Source organism: Mustela putorius, unplaced genomic scaffold, assembly GCF_011764305.1.
Source record: "Mustela putorius furo isolate JIRA1106 unplaced genomic scaffold, ASM1176430v1.1 tig00003836_pilon_pilon_pilon, whole genome shotgun sequence".
NCBI lineage: Eukaryota > Metazoa > Chordata > Mammalia > Carnivora > Mustelidae > Mustela > Mustela putorius.
The window spans coordinates 21,226,733-21,244,521 of record NW_025421989.1 but is presented as its reverse complement, the minus strand read 5'-3'; the positions used below and the strand labels follow the sequence as shown (position 1 = coordinate 21,244,521).

Here is a 17,789-nt window from a genome sequence, read left to right as displayed (position 1 = left end):
AACTAAAGAAGATTTTACCCAGTTCAGAGAAAGTTAACTTAACTTGGGAGTAGAAGAGTTCCCCCCACCCCCCAAGCCAGAGGTATCTCAGATGTCCCAGAATGTGTCAAAGACCAAGATCTTTGCTCCCAGGTGCCCTTTCCATCCAAACCACCCTTATTTTCACCCATTTCACCACCACCCAAAATTTAATCCCCCCTTACACTCTGCAAAATTGCACTCATGATAATCTACTTAAAATGCCCTTTTAAAAAAAATTATTTTATTTTTTCAGTGTTCCAAGATTGTTTATAGACCACACCCGGTGCTCCATGAAATATATGCCCTCCCTAATACCCACCACCGGGCTTTCAATGCATTGGGACCTGGTTCCTCACCCACTTCAGCACGGACAGCCAACACAGTATCTTCGCGGCATCCCACCTTCAAGGAGTAGCACCCTTATTAGATACTCCCCGATGATGCTGTGCCTACGATGAGATTGCGCTCCTTGTCCAGCCGCCGTGAACAAGAACACAGGATGCCTTCCATTTCTGCCTGTGGAGGTTTTCCTCCGGTTTACTGATGGTACCAAAGTAACGCTAAAGAGCAGGTTTGCATTTCACGTCCTTCAACACCAAGAAACCATCTGTCTGTCTGGCCTCTGCTCACCAGTCCCATAGTCCCGTGTGGCCTGCCGCGCAGCTTCAATTAACAGTCTATCCCACCGAGAGGGGCACAGTTTCCTAAGAACCCCAAACTGCCTTTCTTCAGGGAATTTATACCTTATGACTCAGTGAGACCCCCTCCCTGTCCCACTTCTTCCAACCCTCCCCCTGCCTCCTTACCTCTTTACTCCTTCTTACCGGTGCTTTGGGTCTAAGAAGGTCCTTCCCCAACTTCTTCATATGATTACTGTTCCTGAAATGCACCATCTAAGGCCAGGAGTGTTTTATACCCTGGCTTCCCCATTTCTTTCTTTCTTTTCTTTTCTTTTTTTTTTTTTTTTTTTTTTAAGATTTTATTTATTTATTGGACAGACAGAGATCATCAGTGGGCAAAGAGGCAGGCAGAGAGACAGGGGGAAGCAAGCTCCCCGCTGAGCAGAGCGTCCCATGTGGGCTCGATCCCAGGACCCTGAGATCATGACCTGAGCTGAAGGCAGAGGCTTTGACCCACTGAGCCACCCAGGCACCCTCTGTGACTTCCCCATTTCTAACACTGACTTTTACAGAGCAGACGCTCAGTTAGTATCTGGAAAATAAACGAGCCAGCAAGCATGAATTCTACTGTTTAAACATTTTATTTCTCCTCCATTCTTTAAATAAGCCAAACAAATCCATGTATGTATCTTCTATCCTTACAGAGCAACAAACTAAAACGTATAGGGGAAACTGAGAATGGAACCTCTTTTGCTTCTTTCCCCTCCATTTTCTGATCCTGGTAATTTTACCGCTCAATTTTTTTCGCATTTCCAAGGGAAAGCCTGTTACAATGCCATGTCTTCTTGTTCTGTTTTGGTAAATATGAAAGGTTTCCCAATTCGGTTTACTAACTAACAAAACTCCTAATCCTAAAGCTATTAAAGAGAAATAACCAACTAAAATTATGACTAAACTTAAATATGAAAATTATGTAAACTTTCTGTTAAAGAAACAACATTTGAAATATAACAAAAAGAAGAAGAAAGCAAAAGGAAGGGAGAAAGAAAAAAGAGAAAGAAAAAAGAAAAGAGAAAAAACAACTCTAAGTTTATGAGATAGAACAAGAACACAAAGACAATATTCACTGTGTTTCTTCTAGATCCACCCCGGCCGTCGGTTACTTAAAACGTAGACTGCTTTTTCGTTCCACAGAGAAAAGAATCTGCTTCAAACTTCAACATTGGATATAAAACCTAAAAAAAAGAAAAGGGGTGAAATTCCACGTTACTGATATACAAGAGGAACACAAAGAGGATACAATATACAATATACAATATACAATATATACAATATACAAGAGGACACCCGCTTCTCCAGCCCCGCCCTGACCCTTCGCCATTCGAATGCTGACCCACCTGGTCAACCGGCCGCGGACATCACTTAGGGTGGGAGAAGCTGCTGGCCAAGGCCCTGGCACGTGCGCTGGCCATGGCAGCGGTGCGAGCCCTGGCAGCGGCTCGGGCTCGGGCTCGCTCTTCCTCATCTCTCAAAGCCTCTTCATACCACGACGGGAAGGCACTGGGCACGGTATCATGGATCTTGGCCAGAAACTCCAGGACTCTCATCTTGCTGGTCTCGGCGTAAGCTCGCTGGCCCCACAGGAACTCGAAGCGTGGAGGATCACTGTTGGCCACCTGGCGGTACTGCAGGTACTGCAGCTGCACCAGATCTTGGGTGATGACCTTCTTGGGCTCCCCGTAGATGAAGTGCTTCCTTTCAGCGTAGACTCCCATCATATTCAGCACTTCCCAGACTTCCTCCTCAGGGGCGCAGTTGCCTTTCATGAAGATCACACCCAGCACAATCATCAGGAGGCCGGTCTTGGGCATGTTCTCGTCCTCGTGCATGGAGCCATCGGTGAGGTCTAGCTTGTTGACCAGGGTGTAGCAGTGGCGGATGGGATCCACTTCCTTCAGATCAAGCCCGAAGGCCAGCTCCATGTGCTCGGAGGCTCTCTTGAGGATCTCATTGAACTGATGCCTGTACTTCTTGACGGCAAACTTCAGCATATCTGCCTTTGAAATGGGCTCTCTCTTTTGATACTTCTGCAGCAGGAACTGCACCAGCAAAACTACCTTCTTGTTTAGTGGGTCTCTGTGTGAGACCTCGGAGCCCTTCGATGATCTGGGGCTTCCCTCATCTTGGCTTCTGGCACCTTCATCTGAATCGGTGCCTGAAAGAGCTGCATCGGCCCCAGTGAAAGATGCGGCTCCCTGAGGACGCCTAGGAGCTGCAGCAGCAGGTCTACCCCCAGAGAGAGCACAGGCAGAGGGGGACTCTCCTGCTGCTGCTGCGGTAGCCTGAGCCTCCTTCAGAGCCTGGGTCTCACAGCGGGCCTGGCGGCGTTTCTCACGGGCACGGAGCTTACTCTTCTGACCTCTAGGCATGGTGACACTGGTCAGAGATGGCAGGCAGGAGTTAGGTGCAAGCAGTTGGGTTGATGAAGATGTCACCCTAGAATATGGAAGAAGAGATGGTGTGTCTAGCCTCGATAAGGATATTCTACCTGGGCTCCAAGAAAAGCTGCCTCTGCTTATTCCCTTAATGGTACTGTTTCTAGGAACCCACAAAACAGGGGTGAGCAGGACTCCATGCACCTGCTCTCTTCTGTGGCAGCTTGGGAACTCAGTTCAAACTCAGAGTACTAAACTTGACTCCTAACTGGTCTTCTGAAACCACCCTCTGCTGACTTGAGGCTGCCCCTTCAGCCAAAGACCCCCCAAACCACAAACGCGCAAGGCAGAAGTGAGGGCCCTTAGGCCTAACAGTCGTACTTCGGCCACAAGATCAGGACATTGGGGGCGGGGTGTGCCAGAATTGGACCAGGCTCTTTGGGGAACCTCAATTCTGAAAGGAGTGTACCCCTTTCAGGCCTAGCAAGTTACTCACCTTGACAACTGTCCACTCCTGGCACTCCTCCTTTGCTGGTGTGAGACCACACCTCTCCACGTCTCAAACGAACTCAGGCTCCACTGCGCATGTAGCGGAAGTCAGGGTGAGCACTTCCGGCCACACCCATCTGGCCTTCCTAGCATAAAATCTCGCGTGGGTTTCTGGAGGACTCCCCTCAGTACTGGTGGTGGAAGAACTATGCAGAAGTCAAACAGGGTTCCTTTCTGACTCCTGACTTGCAGGGTCTGGGACTTCTTCCTCTGATGAAGTTAGCTCACATCAGACCAAGGCTTTCATTTCCCTCAGAACCCCCAGTAGGAAGTAAGGTGGGAGTAGAGCTGAGCAGCCATCACTGGGACCTTCCAAGACTGACAGCCGGGGGCGGGGGGGGGGGCGTGTATTGAAATCTCTCTGTTGCCCCTTCTTTTGGGGTGGATTCTCCCCTCAGTCCTCACTCAGTGTCATACCTTGACACCTTGTTGGTGCTGAGCTGTGTCTCTTCTGCTGACCCAGAGTCAAATCCATCAGGTAAGGCAGAAATCTGTAAATAATTTAAGTAGAAGTGACATCTGTACAATATTCTGCACACTGTAAATGAGCGTGGTGCATTGCTCTATTTGAGATTTCTTTTACCTAAGTCCATTAGTAACCTTTTTAAACATTTGGTTCCATAAAGATCATGTACATATTTCTTAGTTCTTTTTTTGGGTATATTTTGGATATTGCTACTGTTTCAAATGGTATGCTCTCCATGATGTATTCTACCATTTATTTTGTGTGGATAGACTTCTGATTTTGCTGTAGAGGGCTACATCAGTTTCCTGAAGTGCCTTATACATTTGAATATTAGACAGTCAATTTCTTTGGAGTTGTTAATTATAGGATCTTATTATCTCTTTTCATAATCCATATATTTTATTTTGGTATTCTTATGTATGGCTATATGCTGGCTCTGTCAACCAGTAGAGCTTAGAATAGTAGAAATGATACCACACCTCCATGCCCTGTTCTGACTTTAGTGGGAATGTTTTAACATTTCATACTTATGTATGTGTGCTGTTAATTTTAGAATATGGAAATTCTATTCTAATATGTTTGCTAACAGTTACTAGCATGAACTGGTGTTGAATTTTTATCAAAGGTGTTTTTTTTTCCTCTACTTTCAAAACATGATAAAATGCTTTCTCTTCTCTGTTAACATAGTGAATTCCAATTCACAGATTTTTCTCATATCATATGATCTTTGTATTCCTTGGACACAGCCTCTTTCTTCATTTAATTCACTGCTGTACTGCATAGGCTATGAATTTATTTAGAATATGTATATGGGTGAGCTTGATGCAAATATTTTTTTCTTGGGGCATACTCATCTGGTCTTTGTATCAAGGAGAGTTAGCCCGTTAAAGTGGTTGAGTGATTTCCCATCTTCTTGAATGGCTTTTAAGCGCTTACTTAATGTGCTGATTAGCTTTTCCTTCATCATTTGGTGTAATGACCTTTCAACCTGGCTGATCCCGTTACATTTTGAGGGCAAAATTTGCCCTGGAAATATATCAGGACTACAGTTTTGGGTTCTTTTGTTCAATGAAAGATTTGTACTTCTTCATGGACCTATTTAGTGATTTATATTTTGCTAAAAATGATTCCATTTTACTTGGGTTTCCAAATTTACAGACATATTTGTAATAAAATCATTTTATTATAGAAAATTGTCCATCACGTACATTACAAAGGATAAAATAATTCAATATACCTGATGCTCAGTATCATTTATCTTCAATAGCTATAGGAAGCTTGTTCAGATTAAGGTTTATTATTTGTCTCTTTGCTGGCAAAATCACCCCCAAAGTGTCATTAAGTTAAGTCCATTAGGAGACACATAACAACTGCTGTTTCCTTTGTGGTAATGTTGGCAGTTGTTAAGGATCATCAGTGTCATCCACTAATCCATTAGGGGCTGCTGAATTATAATTCTGGAGTTCTGTCATTTCTTCTGAGATTATTAGCTGAATTATGTCTATAGGTAGAATCTTCTGTTATCTTCCATTCTGTTTTCTTGAGGTAAGTCTTAGAGTTGCCTCATTTTACTACCTAGAGAGCTAGATATATAGATAGGTAAAGAAAGCTAGATTTTTGGTCTAATCAGTATCAGTAAACTCTTTAGCTCAGAATTATATTTTTTGTAATTTTAAATAATGAGAAATATTGCCTGAGAACTAAATCAGTTAGTAACTGGAAGAATAATTCATCCATTAATAATAATTATTAATGGGCATCAGTGAAATAATCCATGTTCAGGCCCTAATCTTTGCCACATTACAGATTATTTGTGCCTACAGATAGTTATAATTTCAGAAAAATAGAGAATTTTACTATAATTTACTCAAAGCTAGTTTTCTTTGAAGGAATATACTTTCCGTGTTCTTTCTACATAGCTAACCAGTCAACGTGCCAGTTGAATTTTTTTTTTTCTTTATAAATTCTAATGTAGACATGGCAACTTGTTTGAATGTTATTACTCTCTTAGGTTGCGTGCATGTACGTAAAAGATAAAATTGTATACTCCCTCGTCTGGGTTCACAAATTTATTCAATATAGGGCTATCCTAATAGAATCAGGGCGCGATTCATTACTGTAGCCAATGCAAAAACATCTGAATTGTTCGAATAAATATGCTAATATGTACTCTCAATTTATTAAAAAAGACTTTCCAACTTCTCATTTTACTTGTTAGTAAACTAAATACTTAGATTTTTGAATGAATATTTACTTCTTGAGTAGGTCACTTTTAGACATATTTCCAGGTTAATAAGCCTGGCAATACAAAATAGTTGTCAAGCAAAGACACTGAAACCATGGAAAGGGAGTCAGGTTATAAAACCCGGTTTGTCACCATTCTGTTAGAATGGGTAAGTTAGAACTGTATTCCCCTGTGCCTTCACCCATCCTGCTCCTCTGTGAATGATGTTATAACACGTTCTCAAGCAGAAGGGACCTAGATTGATTTGGCCCCTGACAATGATTTTAGCCTTTCAGTGGCTCAAGACCTTGTTCATCTATATGTTCTGCTCCAGTCCAACTCAGACAAACTGTCCACTCTTAAACCTGCTGCTTCCAATACCATATCAGTCATTTCAATGGCTACACTGCCAGTGAAGGACTGAACTTCTGAAGGCTTCCTCATTCCCATGTCTCATTCTCTTAGACATCAACTCCAGCCCAGAGAACGATGTTTAGGAGACACGGGCTCTATCTGTTACTAATTCAGAGGAAATGGATGCTCTGTCTTTGATGAACACAATACCTGTGACACCATGCTCAGATTAACATAGCCAGGGGCCAATTTGGCAGATAAAGAGAACTCTATTTGGGTTTTTAAATTTGTTTTTAACTTGCATTTTAGTTAGTTAACACATAGTGCTGTATTGGTTTCTGGAGTAGAATTCAGTGATTCATCACTTATATACAACATCCAGCATTCATCACAACAGGTCCCCTCTTTAATCTCCATCACCCATCTAGCCCATCCCCACACCGGCCTCCCTCCATCAACCCTTAGTTTGTTCTCTGTCATTAAGGGTCTCTTACAGTTTGTTTTGCTCTCTCTCTTTTTTAATCTTCCCCCTTCCTATATGTTCATCTGTTTTCTTTCTTAAATACCACACATGAGTGAGATCGTATGGTATTAGTCTTTCTCTGACTGACTTATTTCACTTAGCATAATACACTCTAGCTCCACTGCAAATGGCAAGATTTCATTCTTTTTGGTGGCTGAGTAATATTCCACATCTACTTTATCTATTCATTAGGCGATGGATATTGGGCTTTCTCCACAGTTTGGCAATTTTTTAGAATGCTGCAATAAACATCAGGGTGCACGTACCCCTTCAAATCTGTATTTTTGTATCCTTTGGGTAAATACCTACCAGTGCAATTGCTGGATAATAGCGTAGCTCTATTTTTAACTTTTTGAGGAAACTCCATACTGTTTTCCAGAGTGGCTACACCAGTTTGCCTTCCTACCGACAGTGCAAGAGGGTTCCCATTTCTCCTCATCCTTGCCAACATCTGTTGTTTCTTATGTTGTTGATTTTAGCCATTCTGACAGATGTGAGGTGGTATCCCATTATAGTTTTGATTTGTATTTCCCTGATGATGAGTGATGTTGAATATCTTTTCATGTATCTGTTAGCCATTTGGAGGCCTTCTTTGGAAAAGGATCTTCTATCCATGTCTTAACTGGATTACTTGTTTTTTGAGTGTTGAGTTTGATAAGGAAAAGATTTTTTAAAAGATTTTGTTTTTATTTTTATTTGACAGAGAGAGAGAGAGAGATCACAAATAGGCAGAGAAGCAGGCGGGATAGGGTGGGGGAGGCTCCCCGCCAAGCAGAGAGCCAGGACCTTGGGATCATGACCTGAGCTGAAGGCGGAGGCTTAACCCACTGAGCCACCCAGGTGCCCCAAGGAAAACTATTTTTGAACACATTACTTTGCCACTTGCCACGCAACCAAAACAACTGACTAGAAAGCTTCTGAATAGGAGCCCCTGGGTGGCTCAGTTCGGTTGGGTGGCTGCCCTTGGCTCAGGTCAGATCCCAAGTTTCTGAGATTGAGTCCTGCATCAGGCTCCTTGCTCAGTGGGGAGTTTGTTTCTCCGTCTACCCTTCCCCCCTCCTCATGATCTCTCCCTCTCTCCCTCTCTCTCTCAAATAAATAAAATAAAATAAAAATTTCTGAATAACCTTCAGATACTTCCTTGTCTTCCAGTTACTAGGAGGTGTTAACACCTAGACAACGAAGTATCTAGGGTGCATGTTATTGAGTCAGGACCAGGATTAAGGTGAGGAGAGTGGGGAATAAAATATTAAAGTCTTAAAGAGACGGGATCTGACCCTACACATGGATGACCCTGACAGTCTGTGCCTCACTTGTTTAAGACTATTTCCAGCCCATGGATGGTATCTTTATTTAAAAGTGTGATACTTTCTCATTATGGATTTTTGGCATTAACCTTATTCTGTTTAATATTGAATAAAAGCATAATTCATCTTGATTACTGAGATTGTTTGATCTACCCCTGACCTTAAATTTTGAGTTCAAGCCTCACTTGCCTCACCCTAGCCCCAGTTCTGATGAATCTTAAGGATTTAATACTGATCCTGTCTTCACACACTAAGAGCAGTAATACTTAATTGTACCTGGTCTTGTTTTAAATTCTAGGCATCATTCCACTGTCTGCCTTTGTATCTTGAGCAATAAAATTACCCTATATGACACTATGTTAAAAACATTTAGAGTAGAGAATAAGGATATTCTTTTTACTGAATTGGTGGGATGATGAGATAAAAGTATATATGAGAAAACACACTTCTTAAGTTTCACAAATTACTAGCTGTTTAGAAATATTTCTTGGGTTAAAATTTTGAGAAAGTCCTAAAAATCAGCCTTGATCCATCCTTTGAGATACCCAATACCTTAGCTTTTCATCTCTACGTAACAAATTATGTCAGACACCGTGGCTTAAAATAACACCTATTATCTCACATTTCTGTGGGTCAATAGTGTAGATGCAACTCATTTGTGTTCTCTGTTCAGGTCCTCACTCTCAAGGTGTCTTGTTGCTGGACTGTATTCTTTTCAGGAGGTTCTTGGGAAGGGACCACTTGCAAGATTCTCATTGTTGGTAGAATCGAGTTAATCTGTCAGTCACTACAGGGTTAGGGCCTCTGTATCTTCACTAGCTGTCAGACAGGGGCCACTCTCAGCTCCTAGAAATTGACTGCATTCCTCGCCATTGGCCCTCTCCATTTTCAGAGCCATCAGTGGAGAATCTCCCTTATGTGGAATCCTCAGTACCTGAATCCCTTTCTCCAGGAAGAAGGAAACCTGCCCTTTTTGAGGGCTCACCTAATTAGGTCCAGTCCATCAAGAATAATCTCCCTTCCTTAAAGTCAGCTGTACTACATAACATAACTTTATTATGGGAGTGATATCCCCTCATAAACACAGATGCTTCCTGCATTCAATGGGAGGTGATTATATGGGCATGTGAATTATTGAGGGTAGTCTTAATTATTCTGCCTCTCATGCCTAGAAAAAATAAATGACTACAGAATTTTTGACCATAACTGTAGCTAGAACTCCCAAGTTGCATATACTGTACTAAATTTAGAACAAATGGTTTTGAAGTCTCTAATGCTGTGGTTTGTTTTGGTTTGTTTGGTTTTCTACCTTCTTTGAAACAACTGTGCTTCACAGCTGTTAGCATCCATCAGGCCACTGCTCAAATGGGATATGTGGCACAACAGGCAAAATTGAGGCTTCTAATTCCCAAACTGAAAGGCTGCATTCAGACACTGAACTTTAAGGGGTCTGTTGTTTCATCATTAATGTATTCAGGTTTTATCAACTCAGCAGCTACTCTCTTTCTACTTGTCATTTATTTAGCAAATACATATTAAGCTAAGCACCATGCCAAGAGTGGAGTATGCAGTAATGAATGAGCACTCCTCTGTGTCTTCAGGTACTACGTGGAAATCCACAAGGTTTACCACTCATTCATCCTTCTTTCCATCAGAGTAACTTTAAATGTAAGCAGCAATAAATTATTCTTATGTTCTACTATTTTCAAAGGTGTAGCAATGGTCATATAACAAAATGAGGAATGATGCATGGACCATTCAACTGGAACGTGGACATCTGGGCTTCAGTGACGGCTCACCGCCAGCATGCCTCTCAACCTGACCATACCTTTGCCTGTCTAGGCCTCAGATGCTATCCTGACAGGTTGGTGGACTAGCCTATCACAAGTATTGCCTGTTTGTTACCGGTCCTTACTACAAATGGAAAAGAATTTTAGATTCTACAGGAAACGTGTAGGTTATATAAAAGTTTCAAATGAAATGTCATTAATTTACTTGGAAAGGAGTAATCTGCCAAACAAATATAATAACAATGTATACATAATCATAATCATGTAAGTTCTGACCAGGTAGTTGATAAAATTTTCCTTGGCTAAAAATAGGAAAAGTACAAGGATTTAAGGAAATAAAATTTAAAAAAATGCCTACAAAGGCAAAAGTTCAGTCAACTTAAACACTAGAGGCCTATGTATTTAATCTTTACAGAAGGGTTGTTGGGAATCTCTTTCCAAAATGAAGGGAAAAAAGTAAAGCATGCTTGCCAAGCAAAGAGAAAAGTTTGGGTATTTTAGACATTAGCAGTCATTTAAGCTATATGTCAAGAGAGTAGATTTTTACCTGCAAAGAAAATACCATTTGGAAGTTCTGAAGGACATTGGGTATTTCAAACATTTATAATCTGATGGTTTAAGAGGTTTGGGTTTGTTGTTCATTTGTTTTCTTTATATGCTCACTCTTAGTGGCATGGTCAAACTAAGCATCTCAGCGCATGCGTGTGCACTCACGGGGCAGGTAAGAAGGGACAGCATGGAAAACCAATTCGCAACCACTACAAGACAAGTGAGATGTGTCCTAAGAAAGAAGGGGTTGTGACTGTAAAAATGTCATTAACTTAGCTCCCCAGACTTTTACAACTTAGCTTCCCAGTTTTTACAACTGAGGTGTGACTGAGTTGTGGGATGGGGCGTATAGCTTTTCTCACCCTGTTTTCTAAAATATCTGTCTGCTGTGGAGTCACCGGGATAGGAGAGGAAAAAGGAAGGAGGCAAGACAAATACCATAAAATGAAAATCATCAGAACTCCTTATTTACTGAGGACCCCCGGCATTACAAGTGTGCCCTGTGCCTCATCATACAAAAACTCTGGTCACTTTTAGTCACTAGATTATACAGGCGAAGAAAGGGAGGCTCATGCAATTTAAAAACTTTCATTTATGTATTTAATTTCTGTTTACTATAGCCAGGAACATGATCAAAGTCCTAAAAAAAAGCGAAGGTCTAGACTGAGCAAGAGACAGAGAGGGGTGTTGGAAGAGCTCTTTTTACACTCAGAAGAGGCAAAGATTCTTTGCCAGTGGATAAGCAACAAGCAACTTTCTTCTGTATCGTATCTTGTAATCAGCCCTGGTCAATTACTTTCTCTTTTCACGTTTTCTTTTGTTTTCTCTTTGTCATATTGTTCAAAATTTTGATCATCAAAACGAAGGATCTCAGCTATAAACTACAATTAAAGTCATTATAACCAAAAAACTCATGTGATATTTATTGCAAGGACATTGTTCATGATAGAATCACCCTGAGCATTCAGTTGAGAAGACCCTTAGGAAATACACTCTTAGCTTAGCTCTCTTATTTAGGGGAAACTATTCTGTTGTCTTTTTCACTCAAGTCGGAAGTGGAATCTCAAAGTCAAATTCATGCATTCTCATAGCAAGTGAACATGATCTGATTCTGTGCACTCTGAATACCAACCAGACCTTGTATATTTCTCCCCCCACTTCCCCACTTTAATATTTTCCTGAATACAAAATATCACAATCCTCCATTCAATAGTCATTTACTGGTAAAGAATTTGTCTATGTGATGTACTGAGAACTGAGGATAAAATGGTGAACAAGGCACAACCTGCCTTCATGGAGCTTATCATCTAGTAGGAGAGACAGATATAAATCCAGTAGACACACAGACACACACACACACGTATTTATTACAAACTGTTCAAGATTATGAAGGTAAAGGACAGGGTGATAAAATAGTAAGACACTATTTGATTCAGTAAGTTTGGGAAGGCTATCCCAAAGAATTTGTATTTTAACCTAGGAAAAGGATAGATTTGAGTTAGAATAACAAAGGTGGGGTAGGGTTTCAAGACTGTTCCTTAAGGGACCAGCCTGTGCAAGGGTCCGAAAGAAGAATAAGTTTGATGCACTCAACAAACTGAAGGAAGACCACTCTTGTTTGCATGCGAAAATCAATGAGAAGAACAGTAAGGAGTTTGGGTTTCTTTTCAGGTGCAAAATAGAACCACTGAAGGGATTAGAGCAGGGACAGGACCTGATCAGATAGGTATTTTCTAAAGACCTCTGTGGCCACAATATAGAAAACAGATTAACAGAAACATGTAGGAAAAAGAATTCTGGACACTTGTGCAGTATTGCAGGATTGTGATGCTAGAGATGGAGAAAACTGCACAGATGAGAAAGCCACATCAGAACAGAATCTGCAAGACTCACATGCTGCTTTGCATATGGATGGCATAGGAGAAAACAGTGTCCCAAATGCCTGCCTATATCCATGGTGAGGGGGCGTGCACTCATACTTGCATTACCTGCTGAGTTTAGGGAATCTGCAAGTGTACAGTGTACCAACACTGGGCACCTGAATGGATGTAATTTGGGGGTATGGTTGTGAGTTCAATTTTTAAAAAGGTTGCATGTGAAGCACCTTTGATAAATATTCAAGGGAAGGTATCAGGCAAGCAGAAATATATATGAAGCCAAATGTTCAGAGAGGTCTGACCTTGAGATGCACATCTGAAGTCATGAGCAAGTATTTGAAAATGGAAGCAATGAACATGAATGAGATCAGCAAGAAAAAGAGTACAGAGTCAGATAAACATGAAGGCAAGCCAGCATTTCAGGAATGGGTAGAGAAGCTTACCCATTACAGAAGACTTAAAATACATAGAAAATAATTTAAACACCCATAATTCTCTTGAATATACATAGAAATTGTTAACATTTTGGTACCAGAGCTTACAATTCCTATGAATATCCCAAATATTTTTACTCTTAATTAACAGAGATAGTAAGTTCTCCTTCAGTGTCAACAAATAAATTAATCCACTCAAGAATATTGTTAAAGTACAAGCATAATAAAGTAATGAATAAAATAGATTCTGTAAAGAGTTAAACTTTTATACTCAGTACCTCTAGTTAAGGCATCTAGAGAATTTGGCGAAATTAAGTTCTATAGTGTAGCTGCTTCAGAAAAAACTCACTGTCGCATTTGAAAAAAAGCAGAAAGCAGATGTTCTGCTAATGGTGGCATCGCGTTGCTGTGTGAAGGACAACACATTAAATGTGCATTACAACAGCAAAGTAGAACAACTTATTACTGGCTTTTCCAACACTGAGTCATTTGTGCTTCTATTAAAACAAATATTAACTGGTTTGTTCTAATTTGACTTCAACTTGAACAGCTTTTAAAAGTGTCAGTGTCTATAAGTATAATGCATTTTTTAAATGCACCTAAAATTCATTCAAAAGAAAATGGCTATGCGCATTGCAGCTGCATGTGAATGTGAAATTGATGGCAAAGCCATATTGTGATTAATGTGTAATATTTGGTATTTGCATTAGGGGGGTCCTTTCCTATCTTCAGTGGCACGTGGTTTATGGGGTCTGTCGCAACCATGTTATGTATAATGCAACACTGAGCTGAGCCTTAGGACATGAGTATGATATTTAAAAATTTATTTTCTGAGAATGAATCAACAAGCCATAAAGTAATTAACTTCTTCACTGCTTAATTAGAGTGCCTTTGCAAAACTGAAGAAACTCTCTAGAGAAATATTAAATTTCAGGTTCTATGGCATTCTTATTGTTGTGGTAACTATTAAGGCATATGTACACTTGCTGTCATTTTAAGAAAATTATTCATAAAAGACACTGGGCTTTTAAATCAAGATAAATATTTCCTATTGGCATGCCTGGGTGGCTCAGTGGGTTAAAGCCTCTGCCTTCGGCTCGGGTCATGATCCCAGGGTCGTGGGATCGAGCCCCACATTGGGCTCTCTGCTTGGCAGGGAGCCTGCTTCCCTTCCTCTCTCTCTCCCTGCCTCTCTGCTTACTTGTGATCTCTCTCTCTCTGTGTCAAATGAATAAATAAAATCTTAAAAAAAATAAGTATTTCCTATTAAACTTTAGTTTTAATCTAGGTCATTCAATATGACTTTTATCTTGGCACCTAGATAATTTTTTTAAACTATATTTTCATGATTTGACACTTTATTTATTTATTTTTTAAAAGATTTTATTTATTTATCTGACACAGAGAGAGAGAGAGATCACAAGTAGACAGAGAGGCAGGCAGAGAGTAAGGCAGAAGCAGGATCCCTGCTGAGCAGAGAGCTGGATGCGGGGCTTGATCCCAGGACCCTGAGATCATGACCTGAGCCGAAGGCAGAAGCTTAACCCACTTAGCCATCCAGGTACCCTGATTTGACACTGTAAAGAAACTTAAGGAATAAGAACGCTCTCAAATATCCATAACAATGAGGACATATAGGTAATAAAATACATAGAAATATATGATACAGAAATTATACCTGAAAATTTCAATAATGGGCTTTTGAAAAAGATTTTACTTGATACGGTGAGCAAGAGAGCATGAATTGCGGGGAAGGAACAAAGGGAGAGGGAGAATCAAACTCCCCGCTGAGCAGGGAGCCCAATACAGTTTGAGCCCAATACTCAGTCCCGGGACTCTGGGATCATGGCCAGAGCTGAAGGCAGACACTTAACCAACTGAGCTACCCACGCAACCCTCAATAATGGTTTTAACCAACAGTTCCCTTTCATACATCTACTAAGTCAAGCCATTTACTATTTGAATGAAACCAGTTTTTGTTTCCTTTTACTGGTTTTTGGACTGATAACTAGATAAGGAGCCCAAAGACAAACAAACACCAAGAAAGGTCATATGGCAATGACCAAGCTACAGCTGAATCAAGACACATCCACTTCAAACAAAAACATCGTGGAGAAATAAGAAAGAACAAAGACAAATAAAACAAAACAACATACATATTTTATGAAACACAACACTGGTATGAGCTTATCAATCATAATAGCCAACTGTTCAATAGCAAGATCTATTTTGGGCCATTTGGACCATTGTGTAGCAGTAAACTCACAGCATATCTGTAATAGCGATGCTAGAAGAAAAATTTAGAAAAAAGTTTTTCTGTATGAGATTGTTTTCTTTGCTTTTATGAAAAGAAAATGCATTTTCATTTAGTGGGAGATGCTACACAGGAGATTCATTATAGTGAAAGGCAGGTTTTTGTTGTTGTTGTTGTTTTGCTTTTCTCATAAGAAGAAAACTTGATATGGCTGAAAACTGCCTCTAAATAAAGAGAAAGAAACAGCTTGCTTTAGGTTAGTGTTTTCAGTGCTGAGGAGCATGGGTATATATTATTCTTTTCCCCATTTGACAGATGAGAGGGAAACTGAGATACAATAAAGCTACATGATTTGCTTGAAACTGATAGAACAGAGCATCGTGGTAAAAATTTGAGAAGCTTGCCATTCTTCTCTCCTATTCCCAAGAACCAAATTGCTCTAAACTAGGAAGGTAGGTTTCCTAGGATCATTTTCTTCTTGATGACCTTTTATTTAAAATGCTGTAAAAACAGAAAGTCAAAAACAAGAGGTAGAGAAATGTACTGAACAGTAATAGTAGTAAAACTTCTGAAAATAGCCAAGTCAGGAGGAAAGAGGTGAGACACCAACTGAGACAACAAGGGATGAAGGTGATGAGGAGAACATATCAGAAAGTTCCTAGATGGATCTTATGCTGTGCTTACTGAACTCTGGGCCACTCCTTGTGCACTCCTGGTTAGGAATCTAAATGATCCTCACATGTGCTTGGTAATGCATAAAAGACATTAAAAAATATTTGATGAATGTCAGGATGAACATATTGTTGACAGTATAAGATAACTGAAATTTATGTGTATTTTAATATAAACACTTAGTAATTTTGCATAGATAATTTTTGTAGAGAATGTTATTTTCAGATCATCTCATATTGTTTGGTGCCTCAGTTTAACAATTCTAGCAATGAATATAATGTCTTGCTTGTGAATGCATTGAACCAGAGTTTGTCCAGGAAGAGCTTAAAAATTCCAGTGTAGTTCTTTGAAGATTGTGTTGAATCAGTTTGCTGTTGTCACAGTTGTGTTGTGTAGAAAGGAAGAAACCCAAATTCAATGCATACCGCAAGAACTTATTTCTCTCTCATGTTTCTGCAGGCTGGCTGGGGTTTTATGATCTTGGCTGACTTTGTTTGGGCCTGGCTCCAAGTCCACTCTATGTATCTCTCATTCTTTTTGCACCAGGGGTTACCTATACCCTCTTCTCATGGCAGTGATACAATAAGAACAGAATGAACCCAAGCCCAGAATCACATAAGCACATTTCAAGTCTCAGGTTACGTCATGTCAAGTTACATGGCCAAATCCAACATCAGGGGATCATGGATGTATATACTCTTCTCACCTAGATGGGGGTGGGAGATATTGGGAATGAACATTTGCTCAAGAGTAATCTAATCTACCATCCATACCTTGACCAAAATGCAATGTGCCTTTGAGGCTTTATTATGGATTCCCCAGGACACAAACTATCTTCTACTTGTTACGCTAAGAAAATAGTAAGGTAGCTTAAAGTATTTTATGGTCAGCAGTTAAGATTTCTCTTGGTCATAAATAATGCAAAAACTTGAGTGTATTTGTGTACCACAGGCCTTTGTCATCAAAGCTCTCACATAAATACAGAGATTTGCTTATAGTCTTAGTTTTTCTGAAATTCTTTATTAACATTTATAAAAAGTGGGGAGGACCCTCTAAATGCTGGAATTTCATATTAACATTTAGAAATAAGAAGGCATAAACTGTAATCCACTGCCTTAGTGTGATACTTAAAAATCATTGTATTTTTAATTAGAGATTTTTCAGGGAGATGCAAAAATAGAATTTGAACTGCACATTTGTTGACTAGGCTTAATAAGGACTTGGGATTTTTGAATAAGCTGAAGATTGGCAATTTTCTTACCAGGGCTATCATTACTAAGAATCAGACATTTGGTAATGCCAGTTCTGCATGGAGACTGAGCTCTCATGATGGCTTCTATGAGGACAAAATGAAATTTGATTTACTACTTTATATTTTCAAAGCCATTGGAAGCCAGGAGACCTTCCTCACTATCACAGCTTTTATTGACTTACTTAATTTGGCCATTTGCTTATTTTTCATCTTTTAAAGTTTCAAAATAACAGAGTTTCTGGAAATTGTCTGATGTTTTATATCAGACTGTTTCTACTTAAAGGAATGACTAATTCATAGCCAAAGGCATTCTAAAACCACATATAGAAAAAAGAGAGTAAGCCTGAGCTTCATCCATTCCTCAAGCTCAACATGCCGTTATCATACTTAATTTTATTTGTAAAAAGAGAAAAAAGAACTATTTTTTTGGTCATGAACATTGTTTTTGGCAGTTGAGTCACT

General features: G+C 40.0%; 1 protein-coding gene across 1 annotated transcript; it reads right to left on the bottom strand.

The window, feature by feature from the left end:
- Positions 1-1,190: 1,190 nt before the first annotated feature.
- Positions 1,191-4,113, bottom strand: LOC101688040 (melanoma-associated antigen B18). Its single transcript, XM_004769146.3, has 3 exons — positions 3,573-4,113; positions 2,039-3,137; positions 1,191-1,876 (listed from the first exon to the last, which is right to left on the bottom strand). The coding sequence occupies exon 2, from the start codon at positions 3,068-3,070 to the stop codon at positions 2,060-2,062; it is 1,011 nt and encodes a 336-aa protein (XP_004769203.1). The 5' UTR covers positions 3,071-3,137; positions 3,573-4,113; the 3' UTR covers positions 1,191-1,876; positions 2,039-2,059.
- Between the last annotated feature and the right edge of the window lie 13,676 nt (positions 4,114-17,789).

What these genes read in the sequence shown, in the direction of transcription:
- LOC101688040 (XM_004769146.3), bottom strand. Translation starts at nt 3,070, where the DNA reads ATGCCTAGAGGTCAGAAGAGTAAGCTCCGTGCCCGTGAGAAACGCCGC.